This window comes from Miniopterus natalensis, chromosome 10 (genome assembly GCF_054644295.1).
Source record: "Miniopterus natalensis isolate mMinNat1 chromosome 10, mMinNat1.hap1, whole genome shotgun sequence".
Taxonomy (NCBI): domain Eukaryota; kingdom Metazoa; phylum Chordata; class Mammalia; order Chiroptera; family Miniopteridae; genus Miniopterus; species Miniopterus natalensis.
The window spans coordinates 54,993,684-55,020,643 of record NC_142090.1 but is presented as its reverse complement, the minus strand read 5'-3'; the positions used below and the strand labels follow the sequence as shown (position 1 = coordinate 55,020,643).

At 37.5% G+C, this 26,960-nt stretch overlaps 1 protein-coding gene across 1 annotated transcript in view; it reads left to right on the top strand.

The window, feature by feature from the left end:
- ELAPOR2 (endosome-lysosome associated apoptosis and autophagy regulator family member 2) overlaps positions 1-26,960 on the top strand; it is a 160,887-nt gene that overhangs the window by 107,742 nt on the left and 26,185 nt on the right. Inside the window, exons 9-18 of the mRNA XM_016218812.2 lie at positions 8,357-8,537; positions 10,211-10,339; positions 14,010-14,100; positions 14,765-14,867; positions 17,861-17,998; positions 19,470-19,733; positions 20,571-20,744; positions 22,675-22,864; positions 24,124-24,220; positions 24,752-24,853. Coding sequence (XP_016074298.2) covers positions 8,357-8,537; positions 10,211-10,339; positions 14,010-14,100; positions 14,765-14,867; positions 17,861-17,998; positions 19,470-19,733; positions 20,571-20,744; positions 22,675-22,864; positions 24,124-24,220; positions 24,752-24,853 — 1,469 coding nt within the window. The remainder of the gene's footprint in view (positions 1-8,356; positions 8,538-10,210; positions 10,340-14,009; positions 14,101-14,764; positions 14,868-17,860; positions 17,999-19,469; positions 19,734-20,570; positions 20,745-22,674; positions 22,865-24,123; positions 24,221-24,751; positions 24,854-26,960) is intronic.

The following is a 26,960-nucleotide window of genomic DNA, read 5'->3' as shown; positions in this document are numbered from 1 at the left end:
GCACAAGGGTTCCTTCTTCCCCACATTCTAGCCAATGCTTGTTTATTGATTTATTGATGATAGCCATTCTGACAGGTGAGAGGTGATAGTTCATGTGGTTTTAATTTGCATTTCTGATGATTGGTGACTTAAAGAGGTTAAGTAGTTTCCTTAAGATCGTAGCTAGTAAGACTTAAGGCTGGAATTCTAACCCAAATCTGATGCTTATGTATCCTTTTCATGTATTTATATATATAAGATAATAAGCAGTATATGAACCTGTCTTCTTAGGATTAGACTATAACATCCTCCAGAGGACCAGTTTGTCTTATTAATATTAAAATTTCCCACAATGCTTTTTTCTACACGTAGTAGGTACTTAATAAGAATTTCCTAAATAGTAAGTTTAATCATTTGAAGGAAGTCTTAGAAAGGAATAAATCTATTTTTCTGTGTTATTCCATAAGGCAAATTTGGGCTAATCAGGCAAGCTTACAAAAGATAAATTCCAGTGGTATGTAATGATGTTCTAACAAAGCAGAGCTGCTCAATTCTGGAGTGGCATGTTTTTTCAAATAGGAAATTTCCTGCCAAGGCTGGAAGAGTGCCTGGTAGGGAAAAATGTTTAAGAAGGGAGCCTTCTTGAGAGGAGACATTCGACCTGCAACATCTTCATCTCTAAGTCTAGGAACTTGATGGACCAAAGAGGGTTTGCTAGTGTTTTGATATCAGATTATCTAGCACTTTTCTTCACCATTAATAAACTTCAGTGTTATAGAGCATTCCAAATGCTCAAGGTCTATAATGTAGTACTTCTGAATTATATAGCAGGAGCGAGATATAGGAGACATTAAAAAATAGGGTGTGAAGGCAGTGGGTTTTAGATCTGCCTTTTCCTAAATGATTTAATAAGCAAGTCAATTATACTTGTTTCTTAATTACGGTGATGGGAAAACAGCCTGGTCTTTCTCAGTGACTAGGGATTTCTAAATGTGTTTAAAATAAAAATTTTATGAAAGCCTTATTTAATATCTTTTTTAAACAATGTTCTTGAGATGTAATTCATACCATATAATATATCCACTTTAAGTGTCAGTTCAATGTTTTGGGTATATTCACCCCAATCTAGTTTTAGAACAGTTTCTTGCCTAAACCCTGGCTAGAATTTCTAGTACAGTGTCAAACCCCATGGTCTCTTCCACATAAAGGAAGAAGAGGACACGGGCCTTTATGTATTTAGAAAGGAAACAAATAGGCCACAAGGGAAAGGAGATAACAGCAAACGCTTCACAAAAAGAAATCCGAGTGAGTGCCAGTATGTAGATGGGTGGGTTGAGGAGGTGCTCAGAGCACAGGCGGATGCTGAGCATGGCTTTGAAGGTGGGCACAGGCAGAACTAGGCAGAATGGTGCAGGTAATTGCAAGAGAGACAAGTGATGAGTGCCCGGTGGGTTGCAGCTAGAAAGGACTAAGGTTTGGGAGAGGCAGAGAGGCAAGCAATAGCCTGGTTGGGAACATCTGAGCTGGAACATGATGAAGCACAAAGCTGTCGGGCTGGAGTGGCAGTTGGTAGATTCTTTTAAAGCACGTGTAGTTAATCTCTGATGAATTCAGCCAGTCTACAAAACCTTGGAGCATTTGTGCAGGGACATTTGAAAGGGGAAAGCAGGCAGCTATGGACAAATTCAGTCTCAAAATTTGTCTAAATTTTAGCCCTCTCGGTCTTGAATTTTAATGATTTTTTTTTTTTTTTTAATATATCTTTATTGATTTCAGAGAGAGGAAAGGCGAGGGAGAGAGAGAGATAGAAACATCAATGATGAGAGAGTCATTGATCGAACCCACAACCTGGGCATGTGCCCTGACTGGGAATTGAACCCCAATCGCCTGGATCCTAGGTCAACGCTCAACCGCTGAGCCACGCCCGGCCAGGATTGAATTTTATTTCAATGTAAGAATCAGCTTCCAATTGATACCTACATGTGTATCATGTGTATCAATAAAACATGTTTTATTCATGCATCATAGAAACATACTTGGACACTGTAGTGCTTCTGTAGTCCTAATAGCAATCTGGTAAATTTTACTCTATTAAGGGTTCGATTTCATAAAACATTTCATAATTTTATCTCAACTTGCCAAAGAATGAATTGATTGTTGGTTTTTCACCTGCACTGTGAGCCATCTGGTGCTACATATCATTAATATTACTTATTAGCTTTTTCTGTCAGCCAGACTTGAAAGCATCTGGCCCCATTAGAAAGGGAGGCACAGAATCAGTCTGCCATGTGAAGCAAGGCTTTGTAAACAAAACACTGCAGAGAATTTTAAATTTGGCTTCTAAATGTTTGAATGTTTGAAGATGGTGTACATTTTCTAATTTTTAAACATTAACTGTGCTTGGATTGAAAGTCCTGTGCTTAGCTGACTTCTTGAAAATATATTTGCATATTTTATTATTTTTACCCTTACCAAATGCATTCTCCTTCACTCATGTTACTTTACCATTTACTAGTTGTATATGATTTTGGGGAAAGTTGTTTAACAGATCTTATCTGGAGCTTCCGTATTTATAAATTTGAGGAAAATAATACCGACCTCCCAAAGTGGTGGGGAAGATTACACGATGTGCCCCCAAGGTCGGTGAGCCCCCAACGTCAGTCCTCGGTGCACAGCCTCAGAACTGTACCCACTCCCATGTGGGAACCAATTATTCCCAGCACTGCAGTAACTCACACACAATGCAATGCAATTTTAATTAATGTCAAAATAAATCAGCAAATTTGTGAATTGGCGTGGATTGAAAAGTTGTTTTCTGTATTTGTTAAGCCAGAATGTTAAAAAGATGATCCCCCAAATAGAATGATTTTTTTTTTTTTTTTTTGCTTAGATCCTCTGAACTTTATATTGTCTTTCTCAGGGGAATTGAGAACCCCTTTGGATACAGAATCTAATTTATTTTTCAGCTATTTAGGAAGCTCCACTGGGAATGGCCATTAATTTACAGATGGCAAGAGAGAGGCAGATGGGTGAAGTGGCTGGTTAGACTGTTTTATGACATAAGTCATAAAACGAATGCAGAAAGAGAGCTGTGAAATGTAAAAAAATATATATTATTTATAATTCTGTTGAGACATTTTACTTTTAAACCATTTTCTTAAGCATCCTTCTTCAGATAAGATAGTTTACTCTTCTGTAAGAGAATACTTGAGAATAAAAGAAAGTGGCCTAAAGGGCTTACTATATGTGATTTTCTATTAACTCAAAATAGCTGTAGAGAATTGCCTTTAATTTTGGTTCTCCAGCTTTAGAATTAGACTTATTATTGCAGAAGTTGTTTTCAAGGAGAAAGATATATTCAGCAGATTATATGTCTGATGAAAGAAGCTATTAATTTCTTTTTTAAAAACTGTATTTAGTTATGAAATAATTTATTTATTGTTCTCTTTGTATTTAGAATACCTTTCGCCGACTGAAAATACCAACTTTGTTTTTGAAATGGCTAACCCATTTAATGTTTTGGTTTCAAAAGAGAATAATTTTATAATTACAACTTTCTGGGTTTGGCTGAGTCACAGCTATTTTGTTGTATTTTGTTTTGTGTGGGGGTGTATGCATGTGTGAAAAAGAATGAAAGGATAAGATTTAAAAGACTTTCCTCCCTGAAGCTAGAGGCTGTCTTTATTATTTTTATTATTAAAAATTAATTGATTGATTGATTTCAGAGAGAGAGGAAAGGAGGGAGGAAGAGAGAGAGAGAGGTTGAGAGAGAGAGAGAGAGATGTCGATTTATTGTTCCACTCATTTATACATTCATTGGTGGCTTCTTATATGTGCCCTGACCGGGTGTCAAACCTACAACCGTGGCATATTGGGACAACGCTCTGAACAACTAAGCTGCCGTGCCAGGGCAGAAGCTGTCATTTAAAAAAATAATATTTTATTTTTCAATTACAGTTGATTTACAATATTATATTAGTTTCTGGTGTACAACCCAGTGATTAGACATTTATATAACTTATGAAGTGATAACCTGGATAAAAAAAGTACTCATCTGACATCACACACAGTTATTACAATATTATTGATTATATCCCCTAGGCTGTACTTTACATTCCCATGACTATTCTGTAACTACCTCTTTGTACTTCTTAATCCCTTCACCTTTTTCACCCATCCTCCCAATCCCCCTCCCATTTGGCAACTGTCCAAATATTCTCTGTATCTATGACTCTGTTTCTTTTCTACTTGTTCGTTTATTTTGTTTTTTAGATTCTACGTATAAGTTAAATCATGTGGCATTTATATTTTTTATCTTCACCTGAGGATATTCTTATTGATTTTAGAGAGGGGAAGGATGGAGAGGGAGAGAGGGAGGGAGGGAGAGAGAGAGAGAGAGAAAGAGAAACATCAATGTTTGAGAGAAACGTTGATTGGTTGCCTCCTGTACATGCCACAGCTGGGGATTGAACCTGCACCCTAGGCATCTGCCCTGACCGGGAATCGAATCCATAGTTTTCAGTGTATGGGACAACATTTGAACCCACTGTGCCACACGCCCAGGCATATGGCGTTTATCTTTCTCTGACTTATTTTACTCAGCACAGTATCTTCTAGGTCCATCCATGTTGTTGCAGATGGCAAGACTTCATTTTTGTGGTCGAGTCCTATTCTATTATATGTATACACCACTTCTTCTTTATCCATTCATCTATTGACAGACACATTGTTTCCATTTCTTGACTATTGTAAATAATGCGGCAATGAATGTATGGATGCATATGTCTTTTTGATTTAGTGTTTTGGTTTTTTTAGATAAGTACCTAGAAGTGGGATTGCTGGGTCCTTCTTTGTCTCTTGTTTAACAGTCTGTTTTGTCTGGTATACATATTGCTGCCCCCACTTATTTTGTTTGTTTCCATATTCATGACTTTTTTTTCTATCCCTTTACGTTCAGTCTGTGTGTATGTTTTGATCTGAAGTGAGTCTCTTTTAGACTGCATATGAAAGGGTCTTGTTTTCTTATCCATTCAGTCACCATATTTTTTTTGATTGGAGCATTTAATCTACTTGCATTTAAAGCAGTTGTTGATAAATATCTATTTATTGCCATTTTATTATTCATATTTTTTATCTTTTTTCTTCTCCTTTTAAAAGAAGGCCCTTTAACATTTCTTATAATACTGGTTTAGTGGTGATGAACTCATTTAGCTTTTTCTTGCCTGGGAAGCTCTTTACCTGCTCTTTGATTCTAAATGATAGCTTTGATGGGTAGAGTAATCTTGGTTGTAGGTCCTGCTTTTCATCACTTTGAATATTTTGTGCCAATCCCTTCTGGCCTGCAAAGTTTCTGTTGAGAAATCAGCTGACAGTCTCATGGAAGCACCCTTATAGGTAACTGTTTTTCTCTTGCTGCTTTTAAGATTCTCTCTTTGTCTTTAACCTTGGTATTTTAATTATGATGTGTCTTTGTTTATGATGTGTGTGGGCCTCTGTGTGTTCATCTTATTTGGGACTCTCTGTCCTGGACTTTATTTTTTCTTCTTCACCAGGTTAGGGAGGTTTTCAGTCATTATTTCTTCAAATAGGTTTTCAGTTCCTTGCTCTCTTTCTTCTCCTTCTGATATCCCTATGATGTGGATTTTATTACACTAGATATTGTCCCAGAGGCCTCTTAATCTATCCTCATTTAATTTTTTTTCTTTTTGCTCTCTGATGGATTGTTTTCTGCTACCTTGTCTTCCAAACTTCTGATTCGATCCTCTGCATCATCTGATCTGCTGTTGATTCCTTCTAGTGTGCTCTTCATTTCAGTTATTGTATTCTTCATTTCTGACTGGTTCTTTTTTACGGTTTCTTTGTCCTTTTCTGTGCTTTTGAAGTTCTCACTAAGTTTTTTCAGCATCTTTATAACCAGTGCTTTGAACTCTGGTAGTTTGCTTACCTCCATTTCATTAATTTTTTTTTCTTGGAGATTTCTCTTGTTCTTTTTGGGGGGACATGTTTCTTTGTCTCCCCATTTTGACTACCTCCTGTTTTTGTTTCTATGTCTTATATTGGATCAATGATTTTGAATCTTTTTTTTATCTCATGTCACACATAAACTAATTACTAAAATTGTGGAGCACACCAAAAGTATATTCAGTTTTTTGCCAATCAGACAAAAAAATAGATATAATTTTGATTTATTTACACCGGACAGCTATTGTTGTGTTGGCTATTGTTATCTTTTTTATTTTACAATCTAAAGGAAAAGAAGTCAGTGCTCTTGACTAAATTTTCAGGTATTACATATTTAAAAAATTCTTGTGGCACACTTGTTGAAAATTGCTCTATTAGTTAGATATGCTATGTCTCCCAGTCTTGGTAGGGTGGCCTCATGTAGTAGATGTCCTGTAGGGCCCAGAGACACAGCCTTCATGGTCACCCAAGCTGGACACTCCCACTATACCCCCTGTGTGGGCTGTGTGAACCCCTCTGTTGTAGTTGAGCCTTGACTGCTGTTGGCACATCAGTGGGTGGGATTGATCCCCAAGTTGACCGGCTACAAGGACCAGCTTTGACTACAGTGGAGGAGCTGCTATGCAGGAGCCAACCCCATGGAGCAGAACTCACTTCAGTGAAGCTCTAATGCCTGCCAGGTCTACCCCTTGAGTGTGTTGCTCACGTTGGTGGTTGGATGGTGCTTTGTCATAGCCTGAAGCTGGCCACCAAGTGTACTGGCTCTGGGGCTTCTCAGAGATGCAGGCCAAGGTAGGCCACCACCTGTGTCCTGCTCTGGGCCTCACTGCATGAACTACAACATGATCTGCAGATGACTGCTACTTTTGCAGGGGTTATTGGTGCCTGGGAAAGACCAAGCTACAAACAGAGGCTGGCTGCTAATGATGCAGGAGATGGGGCCACTTAGCAAGTGGTATGGGCCAGGACAAGGTCAGATGCTGCTTGTTTGGGGTTTGTGAACCTTTTAGAGATTTTAGGAAAGTCCACAGCACTGGAAGTGGCTTGGACTTACCCACAGTTTGGGATTGGGCAGCATCTCAAGGAATCACTGGAGCATAGCTAATAGTGTTAGGTTGGTTGAGACTCAGATATGGTGTCAGCCTGTACCTGCAGAGGGAAGGACTCAGAAAAGGAACAATGGCTTCTGCCAGCACTTCTATCAGGAAGAAAGCTGCCCCTCTAGCTCTCACCCCAGAGCCAGATAATTCAGTTCCTCCCCATATGTCCCTGATGCCGTTTGAGCTGCTGTACCAGTGCTGGAGCTCAGAGAGAGTGAGTTCAAGTAGGTCTGTGCTCCAGTCCTTTAATAGGAATGCCTGCGACTCCAGCAGTTCTCTGTCTCACTCAGACACAATACCTGCTGGTTTTCGCAGTCAGAAGTTATGGGGGCTTCTCTTGACACTGGAAACCTGGGCTGGGGGTCCTGGTATGGGGCTGGGACCACACGCTCCTCGTAGGGGACTTCTGCAGCTGAGAGTTCTCTCTTGATTTTTATCCACATAGGTGGGTGTGGAACCATCTCATTCTGTATCTTTGCTCCTCCTACCAGTCTCTATGTGGCTTCTTCTGTATATCCTTAATTATAGGACTTCTGTTTGGCTAGATTTCAGGTGGTGCTAAATGACAGTTTTTCTGTAGTTTAATTGTAATTTTGATGTGGTCCCAGGAGGATGCCAGGACTGCATTTACCTTTGCTACCACCTTAACCAGAAGACTAGAGGCTGTCTTAATCCTGATGTTTGGCACACATGCAGGAGGGCCTAAACTCCACAGAAGAAAATATTTTAGCTACAGGTCTTAGAGTTTAATATCAGGTTACTGGAAAAGATCTAGAGAGCAACTACCAGTATTTATTAAGTAACAGGATTAAAATGTGAAGCTAGATATATTCTTCTTTAAAAATAATTGTTTTATTTTATTTTTTAAATTACTCTATGGAAAGCCTGGTGATAGGTACTGTGGTTGAGGGAAAGGAAGAGAGAGTAGTACAGGTCTCAAAATGAAAAAGTTAGTCTCTGCATAGAAGCTTATATTAGTTAAGGAATAAAGTGAATGGGTAGATAGAAGAGTAAGGGCTATAATCTCATTATCTGTATTTTAAAGAGGAATTTCATGATGAGGAACATACTGTGTCTTAGGTAAAGCCATCTGTAGTTTAGGGTAAAAATACTTGGAAATAATGGTCATTTTTTGCTGCTAAAGTTTTTTTTTTTCTTTTTGTCTCGTTTTCTTACTAATATTTTAGATTGTATTCATTTGGCCATTCTATTCTGTCACTATTTGGAATTTTTCTAGGCTGAGAGTTTAACATTTGTGTTACTGGAAGTTTAAAGCAAATAAAGGATGTTAAATGACTTATAAGCTTTTTTTGCAGACACAGATAATGTACAAGTGGATAGAGCCCAAAATCTGCCGAGAAGATCTCAAAGATGCTATTAGGTTGCCCCCTTCTGGAGAGAAGAAGGATTGTCCACCTTGCAACCCTGGATTTTATAACAATGGATCATCTTCTTGCCATCCCTGCCCTCCTGGGACATTTTCAGATGGAACAAAGGGTAGGATATCAGTTGGTCCATTAATTGGACCTTCAGCATAATAATTTTGTTGGACTGCTGTGACTTTGTTCTAAATTGTTCTTATGAAATCATTCTTTAAAATATACTTTTCTCAGAGACTGAAGTAGAGTTAAGAAACATGATAATGGCATCATGAGACTGCATTGGCTTATTTACCATATCATAAAGATCACTTTTTAATGACATTTTGTGTAATACACTCTTAATGGGATGACTCTGCCTTTAGGTAGTAATAAGAAATTCCACCATATTAAGTGATTAAGGATAAGCACTTCTTTTCCAGTGTGTGTGTACACATATATTGATGTAAGCATTAAATATAATGTCTTCTAATTCAGCTTTGGAATAATAAATCACATTTTGTGCTACAATAATATAAAAAATTGCTCCTTGTTCATTAGATCATATGGCATATCATAGTCCCTAAGTAAATTGTTTTCAAGCATATAGTTGGGAAAATTTTAGTACTTACCAAATAATATAGAAAGTGGTTACAGACTTTGTTTTAATTTTGGTAGGCAAAGATTACAGTGCATTTTAGTGGCATTTTAGGTTTCTTACTTGAATATAGCCATGCTGGATACTTAATATCCAGAGCCTTTGAGAGAGAACATAAAAAGTACTCGAGAGTCGAATTGACTTGAGTTTGAGTCCACATCCTTCAGGTTACCAATGGCGTGGGTTATCCAAGTTTCTTAAACCTTCTGAACCTCAATATTCTCATCTGTAGTTTTGAGTAATAATATCTAGCTCATCATCACTGAGAAGGTTGTATAAAAATGTCTCCTGCAATACTTCAGTACCAGGAAGTATTTGTTCAGTGAACATTTTCTCTCCCTACCCCTTCTCTCACTGATGCAAAGTGTCTTAGGTAAATTAAAAAATGGTTAGAAAAGACCCTTTTATTTCATTAGTACAGATGTTAATTTAAATCAGGTTTGTTTATAAACCTTAACTCTTTGCAAACCCTTCAACTCCCAGTGTCCTTTTTTTTCCCCCAATCCTCACCTGGGATATGTTTTTTTAATTGATTTTTTTGAGAGAGAGAGAAACATTGATTGATTGCCTCTTGTATGCTCCCTGACTGGGGATCAAACCCGCAGCCTAGGTATGTGCCCTGACAGGGTATATGCTCAAACTGAGCCACCTGACCAGGGCTCCCAGTATCACGTTTTAAAATAGCCAATATTTTGAATTTCCAGTAATCAGTCCATAATTAAATGACATAAAATTGTATTCAGTTTAATAGCCAATAAGGAGTGGGAAATATTTCCTTATTCATGAGGTGGAGGGTACTGATTCTAAAATCACATGTAAGAGAACCTGTTTCAGGATTACTCTTGTAGAGGATAATTCAGCATTAGCAGTTACTCCCAGAAATGAAGGGGGAAATTATTTTAAAAGATTTTGCATTTGCCTTTTTCCTTTTTCATGTAAGTCAAGTATATATGTGCATAATATATCCAGAATTATTTTTCTTTCCTGATTGCTTTTGAAAAAGTTATTCATTCTGAAGGGAATTGGTGGCTCAATATCTCTCCTTCCCACTTCCCCCTGTGCTAATTAAATGTTAATAGTGCTTGGAACAGAGGGAGAGGAAGTTGTCCAGATGCAGTTTAACTGTAATTATTTGCCCCACTTGTCTCCTGCAGAATGTAGACCGTGTCCAGCAGGAACGGAGCCTGCGCTTGGGTTTGAATATAAATGGTGGAATGTCCTTCCTGGCAACATGAAAACCTCCTGCTTTAATGTTGGGAATTCAAAGTGTGATGGAATGAATGGTGAGTTCAGAGTCGGCCTACTTGATGTATTTTCGCAGCAGAGACTTTCAGATTCAGCTCTTTAAACACGTACTACATGTGGGTACGAGGGACTTTAATCTTATTTGGCTACTTGCCTGTCTTTGAGCTCTCATGTAAAAATGAGGTGTTACAGTCAGATGACTTTCCTGTAAGAATATAAACTCTTTTGCATTTTTGGAGTCAGTTTAGAGGTAGATATTGAGGAGGACCAATTATGGTTATAAATACCAGAATAGATTACCAAGGGAGGTAATGAAATCTGTCATTTGCCATTTTGAAGGGTAGTGTGACAGCATTTCTGCCTGGATTGGTTTTGTCTCGCTCAACACTGAGCCATGGTGAGAGCTTAGTTAAATCATCTCTCTCTTTGCCTATGAAGTCTTTGACCCTGATTACTAAATACTGATGAACCTGATTTACTGGAAACTTGAAAATGTGGCAGGCTTCTATAGGAAGGTTGCTGAATATTCTTGCATTTTAAGTTCTTAGAGAGCCTCATGGTTAATTGTTCTGCAATATTTGTTGGTTGAATTGAATGACAATATCTATGTATGTATTTTTAAACTTGACACTAGGAGTAGGTGTTATAAATACTAGGGTTTTACACCAAAATGCATCCTTTACTTGTTAAAACTCATTAGCATTTTTTATCAGCTCACTTTTTAAAATATTATATTTGATCATTGTAAAAAATGCTTTTTAATTACATCTGTTTTAAATCAGTACCTATCCAGAATAAACTGGCTTGGGATGTAGAAAGTGAGGTATACACATGAATACAGGGACTGACAAATAATTGGTCCTTGGGTAATGTTGGTTAAACAGATGTGTGAAGAAGCTTTAACATATATTGAACATTATGAAAATATCCCTCTTTATTGATCAGTAATTCCACTTGTAGAAATTTATCCTAAGGGAGAAAAAGAAAAAATAGTTATTACCTAACCATGAAGGTTTATGTTTTAAAAAGATACTATGATTGAATTCTAGGCTGAGAAAGTTAAGGCATTGGAAAAGTAAGATTGGGAAGGCTAGGGTATTGAATGACTCTATGAAAGCATCAATACTGTGTGTGTGTGTATTCATTTACTAGTAAAAATTATCAAAACTTTCATTGGATCTTTTAGAGAATTTCCTCCTAGTCTAAGTTTCATAATAGTGCTTGATTTACCCACTCATTCACTTATAGGCTATAGTTTAAATATTTGCTTATTTCCCAGAAACATTCAATTATTAATTTGGAAAGTATACATCTGTGTAATATTAGTATGTGACACCACAATGACAAACAGTAATGTGAAAAGCAAAAAGGTGAGAGGTGATTATATTTTTGTAACTGGGAGTTTCAGTAACCAACCTTGCGAGGAGCAGCACTCCAAGGAATGGAGATCCAAGCGAGAGGCCCAGGGCAGCCACTGTCGTGAGATAGTCGTGAGTCACCGAGTTAAAGTGGATGTGCTTTGACCAATTTGCCTTGTGTGACCTGGAGTACTTTGAGGTTACTGTATTTTCAGTTTGAGTTTTGCACAATTGCAGCACAGGCATGTAGAAGTAAATCTTTATGTTCTGGAATTTCGCCTAAGAGGGATTCAAAGTTGAAGACAAGTTACCGTGTATTTGAGAAACTGTTCATTGAGCATTATCTGTAATAATAAAAATTGAAATAATCTAAATATCTAGCAAATGGATAATGTCTACAAAATTTACGCCATACTAGTTGAATGAAACGTTATGTAGTCATTAAAATGGACAGCCATATGGAAAAAAGTTTAGCAATGTTTCAAGAATTTTAATGTTTCCGTTCTTCAGTCCAGTAACTTTACTTCTAGGAATTTATACCAAAGAAACAATGTGATGTAAAAAAAGAAATTATGCACAAATCCTAAATCAAGGTGTTGGCGGGCCTCTCTGGGCAGATCCTTCCTTGCTTCTAGCTTCTGGTAGCCCCAGGCATTCCCTGGCTTCTGGCAGCATAACTCCAGTCTCTGCCTCTATCGTCACGTGGTCATCTTCTCCTTGTGTCTGTGTCTCTGTCTTCACACAGTCTTTGTTCTCCCTGCGTGTGTGTCCAAATTTCCCTCTCCTCATAGGGACACCAGTTACATTGCATTAAGGCTCACCCTAAAGGCCTCATCCTAATTCGATTATGTCTGCAAAGACTCTGTTTGCAAATAATAAAGACCATTCGCAGGCTCCAGGGATTAGGACTTCTGCATATCTTTGGGGGTTGGGGGCGCAATTCAACCTTTTAACAACAGGCAATGCTTAAAACATGAGAAATGTTTTTTCTTGCAAGGATATTAGTTCTCTCCCAACTTAGCTTTTTACCATCCATGTACTGCTTCCTTTCCTTTGGCCTTCTCTGCTGTTTTGTCCCTCCTCATGACATTTCTTAATACTAGGAAGAGATCTTAGAGAAGCATTGGTAATTCCTCCCTCCCTTGGTATAGATGTTCTCCGTGTGGGAGTATCTCTCTTCCATTAACCCCAGATGCAAGTTTGCAGCCTGCCTGAACCTGCATGCCTTTCACGTTACTTACAGAGCAGCCAAGGGCCTGGCGTCCCACTGGACCAGACTTTTTATGGCTGTTCAGCTCTTAACATTAGGAGTTCATACCTGCTTGTCTCTTGTTTTAACCGCATGAACTTTTAGACAGCAGAACAATTGGCATTTCTCTCATAAGCAAGTAGATTACTGCGTATTATTTTTAGGACTAGTTTGTTTATGTATAGTCAACATATTACCTTTCTATAAACTGCTGGTTATAACATTTCAAAAAACTGCCAAATCACTACTCTAGCACTGACATGAATCCCTTCCTCAGTTTCTCCCTTATACTTATTGGAGTAGCAGATGTTGACATTTTCTTTTAGAGATGGAAGTGTCAATGCTAGGCCATTGCCATTAATTAATAACCATGCTTGATTGTGTGTGGGGGATGCTTCTCTTTTCCTCATTATATTGTGGCCATTCCAGCCTATGGTATGTTGGTTGTTTTTGTGCACCTTCTGCATTCATCTGTATCACCCCTACTGTTGACGATTGTTAGTGTGTGTCTCTCATATTCTACTGATTCTTCAGTGAGGGAGAATCCAGTCTTGCCTTTCTATCCCTAGTGTAGGTCATATTTCTTAGCACTCAGTGAATACCAACTGAGTGAATGAATAAGTGAGTGGATGCAGAACAAGGGTTAAGTTAGGGAACGACAATATTTAGCAAACTATAAAAAATAACTCTCAACCTCAAATTGTCTTCATTATGTAATTTGAGGTTTCTGTTTCTCATGGGTTACCTGGAGACTAAGATTTTCTATCTTATTGTATTATATTAGAATGAATTAAGACCATCTGTTTTAGTTTTTAAAAAGATAATTGTGCCTCATTGAGAAAACTGTTGTTTTCTCAATAAATAACTTTTATGCAAAAATATGTATTATTTGATTATTTCTGGGGAATCACATGGAATGTTTTTATTGATATGTAGGAGTTCACCTTTACATGCAATTTGCACGTGCAATTTAAAAATAGGGAATTCTTTTGGAGTATTTCTAACTTTGAACATAAGGGTCTTTTTTAACCTTATTTAAAAAAATTGGTGCAAAATAATTAATGGAATTTTTACTAATAAAGATGACTTTATCATTTCCAGGTTGGGAGGTGGCTGGAGATCATATCAAGAGTGGAGCTGGAGGTTCTGATAATGATTACCTGATCTTAAACTTGCATATCCCAGGATTTAAGTAAGGAAAACCAATTCTGATTTCCTTCTGTAAGAATCCTCATGCCTGTTTCCCTATAGAGATAGATGGAGTAGGACTGCCTTTATAAAATATATTAATATTGCAATATACTTAGCAAATAACAAGTACTATAATGTATTTAAGAATATCATAGAATCAGTGACTGAGAAACTATAACTATTAATTATGTATTAGATGAAGCTGAAAGTTTTATATAATATTTTATTTAAATGTTACAATAATCATGATTCTTGGATGCTTAATGAAGACCTCTTAGTCCAGGTTATATGCAGTGGTATCTTATGCTTTATATTTTATTTTCTCTCAGTTTTATCTGTAAACTAGTATGTCACAAGTTTAAAAATCTCATTTTGCTTTAGTTTTCCAGGTTGACGTTTCCCAGTAGGTGTCCTTTGCTTGCTTTAGGATGGGTGGTAGCACTTATACCAGGAGATTCAAGCATAGTAACATGTCCTAAATAGTAACTCCATTTAGGACAAAGGGTATGGCCATGCAGAGATTGAGTGAGGAAGGAGTTGGATTGGGGGAGCAGCAGAATAGGGGACAAGAAGAGCATGGCTTTCAGGTTAATGAAAAAGTGACAATTTGTTCCAGATTGTATTTAGAACACACTATAGCATTGTAATTTTAATCTGTCAAATAGACCACCAACATCTATGACTGGAGCCATGGGTTCTGAACTGGGAAGAATAACATTTGTCTTTGAGACCCTCTGCTCCGCTGACTGTGTTCTGTACTTCATGGTGGTAAGTGAAAGAGTGGCTTTCAAAGGCAGATTTAGAAATCTAGAAGTTTAACCTTCTCTTTCAAGTGTGAATTCATTTATACAGGTTGGGATAAAAATCTTATTTTTCTTCCCATGCTTAGGGACTTCCAAAAACATTTAAAAGTGTCTAAAGAAGTCTCTAAGAATTATGCAGTGACACCCACAAAGAAAGCATTTGTTCCTTGTGGGAAGGACTGAGTGCGGGGGGCTGGGCAACTGACAGCAGTTAGAGAATATTAATCTGGTAGAAAGTGTCTACATAAAAATACACCATTAGCAGAATGAAAAATTTCCCCCAATAGCCATTTAGCAGTTCAAGCCATTGGGACAGAAAAATGTGTATCAATAAGTGAGGGGAGGTAGTAATGTTGTAGACAGTTGGAGAAAGAAAACACTTCCTTGTTAAATTTAATCAGTGTAGACAGACAAAGGACTTTACTATGTACATGTCATAATTGTGCCCCCCTTTTCTAGATGTCCTATAAATCTCAACTGTTAGCTTAAAAATTTACTGGACCTCATGTGGGTATTAAAAGCTTGCTGGCTAAGATTTTAGCATTTTAATTAAGTAGTGACTTTACAGACATGATTTGTTTTTGTTTTTCCAAAGATCCTTTAATAGCTAGTTAACAGTCCATTAACAATTTTCTCTCCATGAATTTTCTCTCAATTTTCTCTACAAGATATATGGAGATTTAAATATTTATTCGTGCTTACTAAAAGCTTAAATGAAGGTAGACTATTTAGTTCTGAAAACAAAGATTGACTTCATGGTGGTAAAAGGAGATCATGAATAATAACACATCCATCTATATTATACCACAAATAACCAGTAAGTGCTCAATTCTCCCAACTCTGCCTCCTTATTTCTTTAATCTCTTAGCCCTTCATTCTCAGACCCATAGCTGACATTTAGATTCCTATTACCTTTTAACAGTAGTCTCCTATCCATGCCTTTTATCCCCATTCTCTCATCTATGCTGCTGTCAAAATATCTTTATAAACACAGAAACAATAGTAGAGGCATCCACATCAGATCTACCCCCTTACCCTAGGTGGCTTTTTACTGTCTACGGGGGTAGTTCTTGAAGTGTGGTCCCTGGACCAGCATCACTGGACAACTTGTTAGAAATGCTAATTTCTGAGCCCCATCCTAGTCTTAATGAGAAACTCTGGTGATGAGGCCCAGCATTCCCTAATTTTAGCAAGCCTCAAGGGTAATTCTGATACACACTAAAGTTTGAGAACCAGTAGGCTATAAATATACTTAAAATTCGTTAGCATGGCATCTATACAGCTTTCTGTACTCTTTGCCTGCCCTCTGTTACCAAACCTGCTGTGAATATTCACACTCTTTGGGCAGCCTGATTGTTAGTGGAACACCCTGACTTCTTCACTTCTCTATTCTTGCCTCTCTAGGTTAGGATGACATTCTTCCTTTTGCTTTTCTGTCTAGTGATCACCCATTCATACTTCCAGGGCAGCTCAAATGTCACCTCTTTTGGGAAGATTTCTTTCATTCCTTTAAGTAAAATTAACAACTTTCTCTAGTGTGCTCCTAAAAGCCTTTGCGAAAATCCTACTTTAATTATGTGGATGTATTCATTTTTGTGTGTGTCTTTCTCATTTGACCCAATACTCCTGAGGGTAGGTATTACAGCTCTTTATTTTGGTAAATTAGTATTGAAATTTTAGCTCATAGCAGAATCTGTTAGTTGTCTTTCTGTGTGATTTGGTCTTCTCACAGGATTTTTTGAGATATCAGTTAAAATAGCACATCAAAATGCTTTCAAAATTGTGTAGTGTTTTACAAATATAAGTTGGTATTAGTTGCAGTAATGAAAGAAATTCCATTTGTTATTGCAGTAAACATCCAGAGAAATGGTGTTTAACAAGGCACTATCTGTATATTATGAACTCCTTTTAGGAAGTGGCACATATAATGATTTGGTTGTTTGGTAATGTGGGGAAGTTTGTAATGTATTAAATGCACATTCTGTTACTTCTATCTGTAGCATGAACACAACATGCATCTCTTTATGGCATATTTGGTTGCTGTATAACATGTTTGACTCCTATGTTTATATCATAGAAAGAAAGAGAGATGTCTTGAGTTCATGCCACCATATTGTCAGCATCCCAGATAATTAACAGAAACCCATCCAAAGTCATGTATTAGGGGTTCTGCTGGGAAGACTAATAAGAAAATTCAGGGTTAGTTTTGGTTTTCATTTCAAATAAATTAGATGAGTATTACATGATTTGGTTGATTTATTATACTTTCTTTCAAACCATGTTAATGACAACATGTTGGTTGGAGTGTCACACATTTATATGTTATTCTAAATATTGAATTTAGCTAAGGTAATTAGAAATAAAATATTACACAAATTAATCCTGTTAAAATTAAAGTATAAGCCAAAGACTAATTCATGAACATACAGTCACATTCTGATGAATCTGCACTTGGGTAAGCCTAGAAGTTGCAAGTATAAAACAGGGAGAACTTACAATTTCTGTGCAAGAGCTGCCTGTCAGAATCTCCCAAAGAAAAATATAAAACTGGAAAGTCTTGCCATTTTATTAAGTTTACTATGAGAAGTTTGAGGAATTATATTTCCCCTTCTAAGTGTATTTCTCCAAGTTAGAGTCAGTCTCTCTCCCTCTCTCTCTCTCTCAATCTCTCTAAATCTCTCTCTCTCCCTTCCTCTCACTCCCACCCAAAGACCCTCTTAGACATACTATGATTCGAGACCTCTTTCAGGTTACATTGACAATGTGGTCGATATAATTACTAAGCTAGTGAGTGCTTATGCCACTTGAAGGGAAGTTTTGAGAATTCTAGGGTTAAATGCTTTGCAGATAATATATTTATAAACCCTGCAGGGTATGCTGTAAATACAAACACGTATTTATAACGAATACACATGTATACTAGTGCTCAGTTTGTGCTTTTCTGTGTATATTTTTTAGGATATTAATAGAAAAAGTACCAACGTGGTGGAATCATGGGGTGGAACCAAAGAAAAACAAGCTTACACCCACATCATCTTCAAGAATGCAACCTTCACATTTACATGGGCATTCCAGAGAACCAATCAGGGTCAAGATGTAAGTTCCAAGTATATAGAGATATTTTTTAATACAAAGATGATGCCCCCAGTGGAGATTCATAGAAAGTGATCACTCATATCTCCTGGAGCAAAATACAGCTTTTTATTGATGTGAAATCAAGCTTTGGTTATGGAGTAGATTGGTATAAAAGTGGTTATTCTTTCATTTTTTTGAGAGCAAGAATGTGTGAAATGGAACAATACAGTGAATCTTTGAATTGTTCTACTCTGTAAACAATTATAGTTACCAAAAGCATAGGAGAAAGAACATCTAATCTTGTAGTTATGTAAAAACTTACTTTTAAAGCTTTCTGAGACTCTGAGGAGGCTGGTGACTTTCTTCTTCATCTGAATGATCAGACGTTTGTCCAGGAGGCATTAACAGATGTTGCTTTATAATTTCATTACAGTAGTGCCCCCCTTATAGCCTGGACAATGTGTGTGGACACAGGACTGGGTTAGTGCACAGAATTATTTACTCTCTCTTACTTTCCCTGCTAGAGTAGACCTTCATCTTCCCCCAAGGAAATCCCTTTGTATGTTTCAATAGTAGCGGGACTATTAATTTTGTGGATCTCCACAGATGTGATCTTCCCACATTGAGAACAAGGTAAACCACTTGTTCAGCTGCCTTAAAGCCATGGATGCAGATGCAGCATTTTCTCTTCAGGCTTTCGCTGGGGAACCCATTCCCCAAATTTTACTTGACTCTAATTGTTACTTAGAAGTGTTCAGATTACCATCATGTGGGGCATGAACATGCCATGGGATGCTTCCTTGTCTTCCTTTTGTCTTTGCTCCAGACAAAAAGCATTAAGTAGCCTATGGTAGTGCTGCTCTGTACTGATGAAAACGAGACCTTTATTGACCCAGTGTCTCAACAAGGAAAAGTATAGTAAGCCACAGATTCTTGCTCTCCTTTCCAAATCCTTTCAGTAGATGTCAGAGAGTGTTGGTTAGGGAAAGTACTAGAGAGAGAGAGGAAGGTCCAAAGAAGTCATGTGATTGCATCAATATTGCACAGTTAGTGTTTTGGGCGAGGGCCAGAGTCTTAGTCTTCCAAGTTAGTCCAAGGCTTCCATCTGGCCACACTGTCAACACTCTCCTGTAGCATTAGGTTTGGGCTTATATTAAACGATGATGGGAGATAAAGCTGCTCCTCTATTAAACCATGCTAGTTCTTCCAGATGTCAAGTCTATAAAATACGCCCACGCGAGTACCAATTAGGACATATCTATGGTGATGGTGACAAAATTCCTGGAACTCTATTGCTGTGGAAATTAGCTTCTGGTGTTAAGATTTAAGATTTTTAAAGAAAAAAGAACCCAAAGCAAGAATATTAATCCGTTTTCAGTTATAAACTATAAGGCTCGAACACTCTGCTTATTTTGGTGATATTAGCATAAAGCAATCTGGTTGTCCGATTAAGCCCCAAAGCAGAAGTCATTACTTTCTGCTCTCTTTTTAGAATAGACGGTTCATCAATGACATGGTGAAGATTTATTCTATCACTGCCACTAATGCAGTTGACGGGGTGGCGTCCTCATGCCGTGCCTGTGCCCTCGGTTCTGAACAGTCGGGCTCATCGTGTGTCCCCTGCCCCCCAGGCCACTACATTGAGAAAGAAACCAACCAGTGCAAGGAGTGTCCACCTGACACCTACCTGTCCGTACGTCAGGTCTATGGCAAGGAGGCTTGTATTCCATGTGGGCCTGGGAGTAGGAGCACTCGGGTAAGTGAGTCTGCATTGTAGTCATCCCCGGGAGAGCGCATTTTAATAGAGAAACTCAAAAGTTCCCTGTCATGTTTCTTCAGGAGCTACAAGGTTGCTAGTTACATTTATAAATGACCGTTTCATTCCTTTTCTTGTTTTCTCTCCTTTTACATTTATGGATCACTTACTTAATATGTTCCATGTAAGTGCTAGTTTCTGGGGACATAAAATATTAAGAGAAGCACTCAAATAAGAATGCTTTCCAGAAATATTAAAATTGATTTCTTGTGTATTAAGGCAGAGCAAGTAAACAACCTCTGTAGGTTGGTGATAGGAGTATATGGAGAGCAGCAAGGATGTCATAACATTTTAAGGACAAAGGGTGATGCCATATTATGGGTGAAGGAGAAAGCAGTTTTATTGTCTATTTAAATGGATATTAAAGGGACTTTTGACCATTAAAACACCTTTCTACAAGATACTAAACTTGGAATAACTACTTTAAATAGTTCTGAATCTTCTAAACTTTGCCTAAGAAAATCTAGTTAGCATATATACAGGGGTGGGCAAACGTAGGTTTATGGTTGTTCATATGGAAAAAGTCATGCTGGTTATGATTATTGCAATAGCTTTCTTAGCTCTGTGTTTCACGTACTCACAACTATAAACCTACTTTTGCCATACCCTGTAGAAATTCTCTGTATTAGTATGGTAAAATATAACTAAGATGAAATTACTAAAACAGAATTTAAACCTAGAACCTATTTTGAAACACATTTTTCAAAGTAACGAATACTTCCTTTCCTGCTATATTATTAATTTTTTTTTTTTTACATTTCTTAATCTTAATCAAAGGACCACTCAGTTTGCTATAGTGACTGCTTTTTCTATCATGAGAAAGAAAATCAGAGTCTGCACTATGACTTCAGCAACCTCAGCAGCGTGGGCTCGTTAATGAATGGCCCCAGTTTTACTTCCAAAGGAACAAAATACTTCCATTTCTTCAATATTAGTTTGTGTGGGCACGAGGTGAGTTCTGACTGCAAAGGTGAGATGGAGCTATATTTCTTCTTAGACTGAGTTGATATTTTCTATGTCAGTGGCCCAGTAAAATCTCTATGGAAACTAACAACCGGATATCGGAAAGAGCTTTGATTGCTTAAATCCTCTGTTGCCTCCTAGCATGTTGGTTGGCAGCTTTCTCCACCAGGGGCAACCTTGTCAGGTTCTCAGTCCATCAAAGCACTCATCCAGTGCTGAACCCCAAAGCTTGGAGCTGTGATGTAAGCTCATTGAGGATCTTTCACTTATGTAAAAGTGGATCAGGCTTATCATCCCTCCTATTTTTGGGGCAGGCAGTTATAGTTTGAGAAAGTTTTATTGTTTATAATATTGTCAATTTTGTGTTTTAAAAAGAAAAAGATTTCCAAGAGGAAGTTCGTTAAAAAGAAAATGAGTTAAGCAGGGGACAAATGTCAGTTGATCAGGTAGCCTCTGCTAATAAATAGAGGAATTTTATTTTCTGTGGGAGGAAGCAGAATCTTAATTGACACTGGTAATGGAGAGAGTTACAGAACTAGATGTTCAATATTTTTCAGGGCATACAAGGTCGGGGTTGGGATGTATATACATATATAAGGCCTTTTCTTCATATCTCTTTCTATATTAACTCCTGTATTTCTAATGCTCTTTATTATGAGGTGCTGTGCCAGACTTTGTACAAAGGAAATAAAGAGATTTAACAATCACAGGTGTTCTAAAAAAAATCTATAAATTTTACATGGCATGACATTTGTCTTGTCCTAATTTTACATACTCACTTAATTGGTTAGTCACTCAATGTACTCAACAAATAAATATGTATTAAGTACCTATTATGTTTACCACTGTGTCAAGCAATGGATAAGATTAATTCCATTATATCACACTTCTAAGTCTCATTCCTGTATTACCACTGTCTCTTCTTCCATCTTTTCCATCTTCTTTCTCTCTTTTCTCTATATTCCCATCCCTTTCTGTTTACTATTGTTTTCCTCTTTCCTTTCTCAGTAGTTTCTCTCTGCTCTTGTCCATTTTTCTCTTTTTTTGGCTTCAAAAATTTAATGTAAGCTTAGTAAAAATATGTTGCACCTGTGTTGTGGTGAGGCGGCTTGGTGGAGGGAGCCAGCTTCATGGATTAGGCTTGCCAGCTGCATTAACAAAGAGAAATCTTGATTCTTTCCTTTATGTTCACTGTGCACACTCTACATCTAAGCCCAGGAAAATAGTGTTCCTTTTTCCCTTTGTACGCTTCTTCATAGAAATTAGAGGGCAAGCTATAGTCCTTTGCATTGGGACTACAGTATATTTAAACATACTATATTTAAAGAGCCTTCCAATTTTTATAAATTATATGTTCCAACCACCCTCCAAATGATTAAAAAGTAAATCCTTGTATTCCCTTCAACTTACTGTGCAGCTGAGCAGATGCATGCTGCTGAACCTAAGAGTATGTGAATAAAGACACGGCTTTCATGCTTTCTTCTTCAGCCTTCACATCACCTTTCCGGCACACATCAGCCTATGAAGTGCAGGTCTTTTCCTTGGCATTAAAACCACCATCAGCAGTTTTCTAGTCTCTTTGTATGCATTGTTATCCTATGACTTGAAGAGTTCATAGATGACTTGACTTCCTTAGTTGGATGGCTTGCATCTAGCACAAATGATGCTTGTAGTTGGAGGGAGAATGCAGCCTTGGATTAATGTGTTTGTCATAACTTCAGTGACTCTCAACCCTGGTAGAACATTGGAATTGCCTCAAGAGCTTTTAAAAAATACTGGTGGCTGAGCCTCCCACCAGATCTGATAAATCAGAAGTGCAGTGAGGAGAGAATCGCTGCTCTACTAGAGTCATTAGCTAGCTGAGGTCCAGTTTAGAGTGTGACCTTCAATTAAACTTCTTATGACTTTGTTTTCCTAGGGAGAGAAGATGGCTCTCTGTACCAACAATATAACAGACTTTACAGTAAAGGACATGGTGGCAGGCTCAGATGATTACACGAATCTGGTAGGAGCGTTTGTATGCCAGTCAACTATTATTCCTTCTGAAAGTAAGGGTTTCCGAGCAGCTTTATCTTCTCAATCCATCATTCTGGCAGACACATTTTTAGGTAAGCTTCATTTCGTTCATATAAGCATGCATGAATTTCTTTCTAAAATTAGGGTACTGATAACTTGTCAATTACATTGGTGTTTATCATAGATGATTAAAGCCCACAGGTAATTCTAAATCATCACTTTGTGACATGGTTAAAAAGTCCCTACAAGTGAGGTGCATTGATTAATCTCAGTAAATACAGGAAGCTTCTGAATTTATGTATTAACTCACATGTGATATGTGTTTCCTGAGAGTTGGCCTTATATCAGATCCTCTAGGAGTTTAAGAGACAAAATAATTTAAAACACCAAAACTAGAAACAAAAGAAGAACAGTAAGCAGATAGAAACCTAAATCATAATATCTGCCATCAGTTTTCATCATCTTTTTTCATACCACAAGTAAGCTGGTGACAAGTAGCAGAGGTGAATGTGCCGAGTTTTATTCCCCATCTGCTCGTCTATCTATGTGGTGTCAAGAGCATAGGAAAATTTTAAGAATTCAGGCCCCTGATTAGTAATTCTTAGGAATCATGTTTATTAGACTTTCTGAGGCGGGGATTAGGAACCTAACAAGGCATATAACACTCCAACACATTTAACAAGCTTCTTAGATGATTCTAATATGCAGCCAGATTTGAGAACCATTGCTATAGATTCCAGAGGAATTTAGCTTGTTTTTCAGCACCAAGGTCAGTTGCGGAGCTTGAGCTCAGCATTGGAACTGTGTCGGAAGCGAAAGTTGCTGTTATTGCTTGCATTTTGGCTTTGCCATCATTTTGCTGAGGGGGAGAAATGCCTTACTTTTAGATTTCTTACTTTTAGATTAAGCACATTTTGGAGTTATTTTTTGGAAATTATTAGGATACAAGAATTTTTTGGGGTCAAATATGCCTGTAATGAATGTGAAAGAAAAGCTGCATTAGCAAAGTAGCCCAGCTCATTTGACAACACAAACTGGTGGATTGTTCAAATGTTAGAAGTGGAAGGGACTTTAGAGATATTCTAATTAGAATATTTCTAGAATTATTACATGCATTTTACAGATTCAGGATATAAGGCCCAAGGAAGTAAAGCTGGGGAGTAGAATCTTTGTTTTTCCCCCAGAGACTTGGGAAAGTTTCTTATTCTTACCATGCATGCATTAAATTAATACAATATTTCTAGTGAAATGACAGTATCGAAGTAAAGCTATTTTCTATTCAGGTATACAGAAACTAAATAAACTTAATTTTCCCATATTGCTCAACTGTATCTTTTTTATTGTCATCGAGGAGTGACAATTGAAACCACATTGCAAGATATTAATATAAAAGAAGATATGTTCCCAGTTCCACGGAGCCAAATACCAGATGTGCATTTCTTTTACAAGTAAGTGACGATGCTGTTTTCCTTGAGTTTTTTTAATCTATGTCACTTCAGGGTGCCAGTGTAGGAACCTATAATTAATAGATAATCAGTAATTGCTTCTTAAATAAAGCCTTAGTAAAAAGTAGAGAACATGGAATAATTTCTCTCATGTTTATATTTTAAATTAGGCAATAAATAGACTCTGTTGTGTTGGCAGTACTTATTTGCAATTTACACATCAAAACATCAGTCTGAGTGGATATGACATTTTTCCCTTTAAAATTTCTTTTGATTATAATTTTGATTTTAATTATGGAAGCTTTAATAAACACCTTGAAAATAACTTATCACTTTACCTGGGAAAATAGTTAACTTTTCATAGTTGTTGAAAGAAAATGAGTTCCATTTGTATTAAAATTCTAAATTAGTGAACTTTGATACATTTTTCTTTTTCATTTGTTTATATGGCATAGGAGTTATTATATGCAGATATTTTTGTCTTTGTTATCTGTGTCATATATATTTTGTAAAATGATACTTGCTCTACAATAGGTCTTCTACAGCTACAACATCTTGTGTTAATGGCCGGTCAACTGCGGTGAAAATGAGATGTAATCCTAATAAACCAGGCGCTGGAGTGATTTCAGTCCCCAGGTATTCTTATTTCTAAATGATTATTTACATTTGTATTTATTATGAGGAAGCAAAACTCTAGAATCTTAATATTTTAAAACATTTTCTCTGTGGCTGTAAAGCAGGAGGAGAACCGAGGAATCTGTAGGTTTGGATTGTAGGGCTATGCTCCTGCCTGTTAAGAGGTCTTGCTCCATTTCAGCACTTCCCAGTCTCAATGACATCTTCTTTTTTTTTAAATATATCTTTATTGATTTCAGAGAGAGGAAAGGAGAGGGAGAGAGAGATAGAAACATCAATGATGAGAGAGTTATTGATCGGCTGCCTCCTGCGCGCCCCCAACTGGGGATCGAGCCCGCAACCCCGGCATGTGCCCTGACCGGGAATCGAACCCTGATCGCCTGGATCCTAGGTCAATGCTCAACCGCTGAGCCACGCCCGGCCGGGCTCAATGACATATTCTCAAACTGTTTGCCTGAGTGTCTCAATCTCTTAAAAAACTGATTAAGTAATATATAGTTATACTGTTTGTATCCTTGTATTTATTCTTACTATTTAGCCTTAATTCTTTGAGAGTTGGATTAGGAATCTTCCTGGGTTATAATTCTTTATCAACAATGAACTATTTGGGTGATCTAGATTAAGTAATCCGACCTTTGAGTCATGGTTTCTTTCTCTGTGAGGGGATGAGACCGGGGTGGATAATTTGTACGACCCATTTCTAACTCTTGAGTTTTCTGATTAATGGTGGTGAAACACCAAGGTGGAGTCTGACCTATAGAATACATAATACCATTCATTTAACTGATTGGCAGATCGGTTTAATACAGCGCGCTTTGTGTGGGGACTCTAGGAGAAAGTAAACAATTTCATGGACTCAGAAGAACTGTCAAATAAAGACAGCTTTCATGCAAGAGTGAAACTTAAATGTCTCCTGATTTTTATTTTTCACAATTACTCATTGTTCAGTATGTAGATTATTTATTCTAATCTTTTTAGGGTCAAGGTACCTTCGGATTGTAGTTTGATTTGCAGATTTTTCTTCATCAAGCTAGCAAAGTTTATAATTTTTAAAGAAAATGATTGACTTAATTTTGTTTTTGATAGTTTCACAGTAACTCTTGAGAAATCTTAAGTTATCCTGCTTATGTAACATCAGGATTGGAAACCAGTGGTCTGGGCATTGTTTCAATTACTTGGGCATCTTGAAAATAATTACAGTGGTAACACAGTATTTGAGGCTTATTTCTGGGCATGAGGGCACACTAGCATTCACCTCTTAACAGTTGTGTTTCTCTGGTTCTTATAGATTGGGGGTGGAGAACATATATACGGCCCACAACATCATTTGGCCTGGCCCTGCCAAGGCAGCCACAGGCGGGACTCAAAATTCAATAAATCTAGGAGCTTTTTTCATAGCTAATTTTTAAGTTGATAATTTTGTAAGGCCAGTGAATGATGTTATGAATATCCAAATAGCCCTTGGCAGAGAAAAGGTTCCTCACCCATTTATGACTTAATTTTTCTTTTCATCTTTTCTAAGAATGTGACGAGAAGAGTACATGATAAAAGGTAATTACTTCAGCGGAGTAAACAGGGAGCCTGGTGCTCAAGGGCATTGTGGGGGAGGAACAAACTTTCCTCTGCCCTCAAGGTTCTTCTGGCTCCTCTAATAATCAAACAGACATGAAGCAAATTAGCAAGAGGAAATAACCAAATTTAATACATACATATGTATGGGAACCCTGCATACATGAGAGAGTCAGAGACCCACATGCAGGAGAGGTTCAGAGATAGAAAGGGGGGTTGAGGCACATAAGACATTCGGAGCCAGGGATGAGGGCACCTTGGGGGCTTCAAGGACCTTTAGTAAATAGAAGTTTGCCCTGCCCTATAGATAGTAGTTAAAGGGAGGGGCCAAAGTTTTTCTTGAGCCCGAAGCTAAAATTGCCTTTAGCTCCAAGTAATCTGTATACCACTGAGGCACATCTTGGAGTGGCTCGTTCTGAACCCCCACAGTGTCATGTGATGGAAGATCCCTGTGCCTGCGTCCATGCTAAGGTCCAGGCAGCAAACCACACCTTTTTAATGAGTGTGTGTGTGTAGAGATTCTTTAATCATGCTCCGG